Consider the following 7,577-nt stretch of genomic DNA (forward strand, 5'->3'; position numbering starts at 1 on the left):
CTTTTCTTCTTTGCCTATCCTGACTCAGGGAGGGTGAGCAAGCGAGTGGTTGTGTAGTGCTTAGCTGCCTAGTGGTGTTAAACCCCAAGTAGTAAAGTAATGTAATTGTCCATCAAAATGACTTTTTTCAGGGGAGCCAGCAAATTAATAAGAGAAGGACCTCCAGCATTAGAAGTGTTTAAATTCAGCCTTCATATTTTTTAAAAGAATATTCTGGTAGATCACATAAAAATTAAGACAGAACAATCTCTCTTGTCATCACAATTCATGACACTCTTTTCATTTCCTCTTTGTAAAATTTATATTGTATATTACCTTTTCTTTTTTTTTTCAGTTCTGCAACACTACCTGTTACATTTAAGTGTCTAGAGGAAATAAATGGAGTAGACAAACGAGTTACAAGATTTGTACTCCCAGTTGGTGCTACAATTAATATGGATGGAACTGCTTTATATGAGGCTTTGGCTGCAATTTTCATTGCACAGGTTAACAACTTTGATCTGAACTTTGGGCAGATTATAACAATCAGGTACAGAAGCCATTATTACCTACATCTAATAAAAGCGCCTTTGTGATGACTCCTTCTTGCTGTTATATGTGGGATTAAACAAAAACATCTAGAGCTAAAAACAAGAACTGCTACAGTAGCTGGCTAACTGTAATGATTTACATCTGCACAGAAGAGGCCTCGCAGCACATATTCTCCATTAGGTAAACATTTAAAGAACTGTAACACACCTACCACCGCACTTAGTAGAGTCAACAAGAACACTTTTTAATGACTTTTAAATTTTCTTTCTTAAGAATTCATGCAGCTGAGCTGTTGGGAGCTATGGACTTACAATCAGTACCAGGTAGTTTATAATGCGTGTACAAAGTAGTTGCATAGAAGCATCACGATGCTAATGCTAGGAAGAGGTAGTGTTTTCCTAGTCCTGATGGTCTCAAGATACAAGTAGAGCAAGCTGTGTAAGGAACAGTAATACCTTTTATTACACAAGCTGATAGAGGTGGAGAAGATAGGTATGTTTTCAAGCACACAAGCATCCATGTTTGAAATGGAACAGCAAACAACCCACTAAGTAGCACTTGATAATAACTGAACTGCATTTAATTTCATTATGCTACTCAAATGGTTTAAGAGAAAAGGGTGATGGGTACATGTGCAGAAGAAAGAAATGTCAGCAAGGGGAGAGTGGGAGACTGTAGGATAGAAAGACATATTTAGCACTCAGGAACACTGAGTGGAACACTGGAAGTTCAGATATGGTGAACTGGGAATGTAGAAGGTTTTCAAGCAGAAGTGCTTCTCTCCATAAAAACCACCAGCATAATTCAATATTCATCTACAGAAGGCAAAACTGCCTTCACATTCTGAGACAGTAGTTCCACATTCATTAATACTAGAGTTGGTTCCTTCCAAATCACCTGACAAAAACAAATTCTTCCTAAACCAGGTGTGAACAAGCATATTTCTATCAAGTTACTACATTCTATGATTCAGGGTTTCTTGGCAGCTTTCTGTTTTCTGATGGCAGAATGCCAACTGCTGGAGGACATATACTTAACCTGGCATGAAGTTATAGTGAGAGATGGACAGAGAATAAAAGTTCTTGCATTAGATCTGCCAGGACAAAATTACCTCCTCAGCTTTTCTTTTAACTTGTTTGAGTTTGTGGAGTGAGTTTATTCAATGGGTGGGGATGTGTAGCTATAACGGTTTTGTTTGGCCCTTAGCATCTAGTAGGGGATTTACCACCTAACAAAATCATGTTTCCAGGGTTCTGGATAAAGGTTTAGTATGAACTTTTTGGATTAAGATCCACACTCCCCTGCATCTATGCAGTGTTCAGGTAAGGGACTGGGCTCACTTCTTTATTTACTACTGAGCAAATGCCTTCTTGCTTCCTATATGTTTTTAATGTTTGACAGATGATGAGGAGAATTTATTATGGAAGTCAATTAACTGCTCTTACTATCTCTTTGTACAGCATCACAGCTACAGCTGCCAGTATTGGGGCTGCAGGCATTCCTCAAGCTGGACTGGTCACCATGGTCATTGTGCTTACATCAGTAGGTTTGCCTACAGATGATATCACTCTTATCATTGCAGTGGACTGGTTCCTGTAAGTATTTTTATGGAGTCACTAAGGGCTTAGACCATATTTAGAAGTGCAGTAGTCAGGGATATTTTGGCAATACTGCAATCAGTGGTGTAATACCTCTGCTGTGGAAGGCAGTTGGAAAGAAGTGTTAAAAAGAATCATATTTTCTTGCAATTAATATATTTTCTTAAAGCAGATGGTGAGGGGTGTTACTTAATGATGAGTCCTCTTGCATGCAAAAGGCTTTCTTAGAAACCCAGATCCTTAGGGTACTAAGAAAACTTTCAAACACACTGTAATTAAATTAGCAAAGAATTGCTTTAGCCTTCTATTTTTTGTAGGATGGCAATGAAAACCTTTCCATCAATCAGGCTCAGAGGTGGTTCAGATCCAACCCAGTTCATCACAGCCCTGCTGACTATCTAATCTAGGAAAGGTTCATATGTCTACCCCATGGACACAGAAATTAAAAATAGTTGTGTAACATTCTTATCCAGCCACCACAGTGTATTGCCCCTCAGTTTTTCTATTCCTCCGTTTGTAGAAGACTGATATCTGTAAGTATATGGGGAAATACCTCATGTCCAGGAGCTAAATCAAAGGCAGAAGCTTTCCTCCGACATCTATTTCATCTAACCCCTATTAATTATAGTTTCCAGAGGCTTTTACCTTTCAGCCTTCTCAAGTGATGCCTGCAAGAAGTTGCCTGTGCTGTTATCAACACATAATGTCTTCAGATAATTACGTAACGACATGCCTACAGCCTTATGTCAGCGGACGCTTAGCGAGTCACAATCCCAGTCACTCTGTGTTCGCTGCCTCCTACACCTTCTGGGCAGCGCCCTCTAAGAGGGCTGAATCGTAGTTTAATTGGTGACAGAGGAGGCAGAGAAGGTGGAGTTACTGAATGCCTTTTTCACTTCGGTCTTTACTGCTAAGATTATTCCTCAGGAATCCCAGACCCTGGAGATAAGCAAAAAAGCCTGGAGGGAGGAAGACTCTCCACTGGTTGATGAGGTTTGGGTTAGAGATCATTGGGCGGAACTGGACACTCACAAATCCATGGGCCCTGATGGGATGCACCCGCAAGTGTTGAGGGAGCTGCCTGATGTTGTTGCAACACCTCTCTCCATCATTTTTGAAAAATCATGGAGAACAGGAGATGTGCCTGAGGCCTGGAGGAAAGCCAATTGTCACCCCAGTCTTCAAAAAGGGCAAGAAGGAAGACCCAGGAAATTATAGACCGGTCAGCCTCACCTCCATCCCTGGGAAGGTGATGGAACAGCTCCTTCTGGAGGCCATCTCTTGCCACATGGATGAAAAGGAAGTTATCAGGAGTAGTCAGCATGGATTCACCAAGGGGAGATCATGCTTGACCAATCTGATAGCCTTCTATGATGGAGTGACTAGCTGGGTAGATGAAGGGAAAGCAGTGGATGTGTTTTACCTTGACTTCAGTAAGGTTTTTGACACTGTCTCCTGTGAAGCTCAGGAGGTATGGGTTGGATGACTGGACTGTGAGATGGATCGAGAACTGGCTAAGCAACAGAGCTCAAAGCGTTCTGGTCAGCGGCGCAGAGTCCAACTGGAGGCCTGTAGCTAGCGGTGTTCCCCAGGGATCGGTACTGGGTCCAGTTTTGTTCAACATCTTCATCAAGACCTAGATGAAGGGTTGGAATGTACCCCTACCATTCTGTGATTCTGTGATTAATTTGAATTAGTTCAGCAGAATTCCACTCTTAATTACTGTAGTTTATGGTTGGGAGGGAAATAACACTAACAAAATAGATTCTTATTGGCTTATGTGTTCAGAGGATATAAACTCAAACCACCAGAGTATAGAAATGCCTCTGAGAAGCATCTGCCATATGCTCCCTTTGTCATCCTCATTATACAGCTGTTTCTTGCTGTGAAGTTGCCAGGAGTATTAAATACATTTTGTGACTCCAAATCCTAGTATATTTGTTAATTTCTGTAGAAGAAATCATGGCATTAACAGTTCGGATAAGTGGATACACATAAAATAGCTGAATTGTCTAGTAGCTACTTAAAGGCCATTTTAACAGCTGGTCTGCATGCTTCCCTGAACAAGTGGTGAAATCAAGGCTAACTTACTATTTCATCTTAGGGATCGTCTCCGTACCACTACCAACGTCTTGGGAGACTCCATTGGAGCAGGAATAGTTGAACATTTATCACGGCACGAGTTGAAGAACAGGGATGCTGAAATGGGTAATTCTGTGATAGAGGAGAATGAAATGAAGAAACCATATCAACTGATCTCACAAGAAAATGAGAGTGAGAAACCATTAGACAGTGAAACCAAGATGTAGGGTAAAGAAAGCATGAGTCCAACACTACAAGTATGGAAAACACACACTTTTTCCAGCCATTGATATCTTGAATTCAACAAGTTCACTTATTCCTTGTTTTGTCCCTTTATGCTAGCACTGGAAAGAATTAAAATATATTCCAAATTAGCAGTGATCACGGTATATGTTGGCTTCCCACTTAAAAATAAATTAACAGGCAACAATGCTGGTCCTGCTAGACTGAGGATAAAAAAAGAGAGATTGTCAATTAAATAAAAACAAAAATCAGTGTATATCTTTCTCAGACCTGTAAACCATTTTTTTTTTTTTATGAACTGGAAAGTAAAAACAGACAACAGAGCCTGAAAATTGTTTTATTTTTTTAAATACCTGTTGCAAAATTCCTAACATCAACAAACACACAATCAATACTTCTAACCTGGTAACTGCATCCAGCTAAGTAAATTAACAGGATTTTTGCTTTTTTATCTGATTTTTTTTTTCTAACGTTATATTGTTGTTCAAATACTAGCAGGACAATAAAAGAAGGTCATTAATTGAAAGCATAAAAAGGGGGAAGATATATAAATAAAAAAATACCCAAAATCAGTACTTTTATCAGCTGAGTTGAAATATTTCTGAGAAAGTTATTTTATCTGGACGCAGTTTTTACATTAGCCTGAGCTGTTCTCAACAAGAACTTAGCCTAGTCAGCTCCCACTGACTTGCAAACATTTACGTATGTACGTACGTACCTCCAATCTGGATGTGTTCCCTTAATTTCAACATCACAACCCAGCTGAACAATCGATGCGTGTAAGTGTTTGTAGGGGCAAGGCCCTGGGCTGTACTGACTCTGGGACAAGACAACATGTCTTCATCTCTGTTTGAAAAAAAAGCGTAGCATGCTCTGAGTAAGCCAGTTATCTACTTCATGCACAACAAGAAGAAGAGAAGGCAGTCCCAGCCTTCCGCAGAAGGTGCAGACAGGTGAGATGCTCAGATGTTAAAGGGACTGGATTCTAAATCTCAATCCCCGAGACCAACAGGAGGTTTTCTGATTGGAAGCCTCCCAAGTGCTTGGTCATCCCACTGGTAAGTTGTAGAGCTATTAGCTTGATTCACATTTTTACATCTGGAGAAGAAGGCTCCTTATCTCAATATGAAATTTTGAAATCCTTGTGTGGTTATCAGTAGCATCTCAAAAAGGAAAAATAAGTCTTTAGTAAGTAAAACTAATGGGTGCTTTTTTACTTTCTACTAGGAAAAAATCTATAAATTGCAAACCAGTAAATACTATAATAAATGTTGAATTTTTAATTGGAAAGGATTTTAAAACACAATACAGTAGGCTTCTTTCAGGGAATAGATAAGGAAAGAATGAAAAAAGAAAGACAATGCACTTGTAATCCTGTGTCTTTTTTTGTTCATTTCAAGATTATTCCCTGATTAGTCCCTTTTCTAGAAACATGAGTTATGTATTTTTTTCCTTTTTGCCTTCTATTATTATAGAGGTTAAACTGGAAAGATTTATAATGCAGTTGCAGTTGGGGGAATGAAAAAATATTACTTGACAGGCACAACAGTGTCGAGTGATTTTTTTCATTAAACTGTTTGGTTGTCTTCTTTCTCCCTCCCCCTACTAAAAAATTCTGACGATGGAAATGAAGGATGCCTCAGTTACCACTCAAAAAATACTCAGTATGTTGCTTCTTTCACTAAAAGAACATAAACACAGTGTACAAGTAGCTGTAGTGAAAATGTCAGCATGCTCGTTGAAGGCAAATCTTTTCCCAGGCAAGACTGATTCTTTTAGGACTGAAGACTCCTGCCTACCTTCTCCAGCTGAGTAACCCAGACAATATGAGCATGAACTCTCTAGTGAATGCAGTGAGCAAGGTTTAATACAGAGTATGGTGCAGTCAAACCAACAAAGCTCTAAATGAATCTCTGACTGAAAGAAAACAAGTATAGGGGGTTTTTTTTGCTAACAGAATGCAAATCTAGGATACAGACAGGCATTTTCTCATATATAATTAGAGATATTTTTATATAGATACTGTATTCAAAATGTGTGTATAAACATTAACTGTAGAATTTATGGCATAACAATTTAATTTTTTGTTAAGATTTTGTTTGGAAATACATTGCAAAGACAGTGTAAACGGCTGTCTTTCTATGACATCAGCTGAGAAAAATGAATTGTGTCACAAAGAATGTGATCTTTTTTTATACTAACTTTGTTTCTTATGGAAATCAGGTATTATAGAAAGATTCCTTTCCCCATCCCTCATCGGTTCTGCATTGGTATGCACCCAGAGTGGATTGAGAAACATTACTTTGTAGATGTATTTTCAATAAAAATAGTTTTACATTACTGCTTTTTTGTGATTTAGAATTTCTTTCAAAGGCACAAACTCAGAGCCAACAAACTCATAATACGGTATTTCAGGAACTCCAGGCCATTTTGTACAGCAGGGTTTTTATATAGCAGGGCTTCCTCACTTCAAATACCTGCTTACACTTTCATGATCAAAAATAAGTAAGTAAAGGGGGCAGGAAGGAACATTTAAAAATTAAAAGAACTAATTTTCATCCTACTTAAGTTCATTCAAATTCAAGTATATAAATTCATACTGATATCTGGAAAATACTAAAAAATGCAAGTGTCTACATTTTCATTGATTCATCTACTGCAAAGCTGCCAGTTCATTTTGGATGTATAATTAGATGGTCCAAAACCCCCATTGACTGGGGTATCCCAGCATCACACCACTACAGCCACCCTTTTTCTCACAGAAGCAGTTTGTGATGGTGTCAGGGTTAATTCAGCAATGACTTCAGCTAGCAGTTATCATCTAATGGAAGTGAATGTCTTGTCAGAAGGGCTGGGAAGGTATAGAAGACACAAGCTGAATCACTTGCATCTGGAAAGTTGTGTTGGCTGGAACAGACGGAGGCAGCGGAGAGAAGTTCTACCTTGCTGAACATCCACCAACAAAGGACTGAACAATGACCTCTGTGAATTTGTCTGTGGTATTTCAGGTGAAAACAATATATAATGCAACCAGTTTTGTAAAAAAAATTCAAAGACATGGTGTTTGAAAGTGCATGGACATAAATTTTCCCAATTTTTTTCTACTTATCTACACATTCATTC

The 7,577-nt window shown here is 38.7% G+C and overlaps 1 protein-coding gene across 4 annotated transcripts in view; it reads left to right on the plus strand.

Moving 5' to 3' along the window:
• SLC1A3 (solute carrier family 1 member 3) overlaps positions 1 to 4,438 on the plus strand; it is a gene marked incomplete at both ends in the record, with an annotated part of 62,942 nt that extends 58,504 nt beyond the window's left edge. For 3 of the 4 annotated variants that reach the window (XM_082012804.1, XM_082012807.1, XM_082012806.1), the window contains 3 exons: positions 335 to 529; positions 1,992 to 2,126; positions 4,234 to 4,438. In XM_082012804.1, the coding sequence (XP_081868930.1) occupies positions 335 to 529; positions 1,992 to 2,126; positions 4,234 to 4,438 (535 nt within the window). The remainder of the gene's footprint in view (positions 1 to 334; positions 530 to 1,991; positions 2,127 to 4,233) is intronic. The other variant, XM_082012805.1, reaches the window with a different exon arrangement.
• Positions 4,439 to 7,577: the final 3,139 nt, after the last annotated feature.

This window comes from Phaethon aethereus (genome assembly GCF_964289735.1).
Source record: "Phaethon aethereus genome assembly, chromosome: Z".
In the NCBI taxonomy this organism is placed as follows: domain Eukaryota; kingdom Metazoa; phylum Chordata; class Aves; order Phaethontiformes; family Phaethontidae; genus Phaethon; species Phaethon aethereus.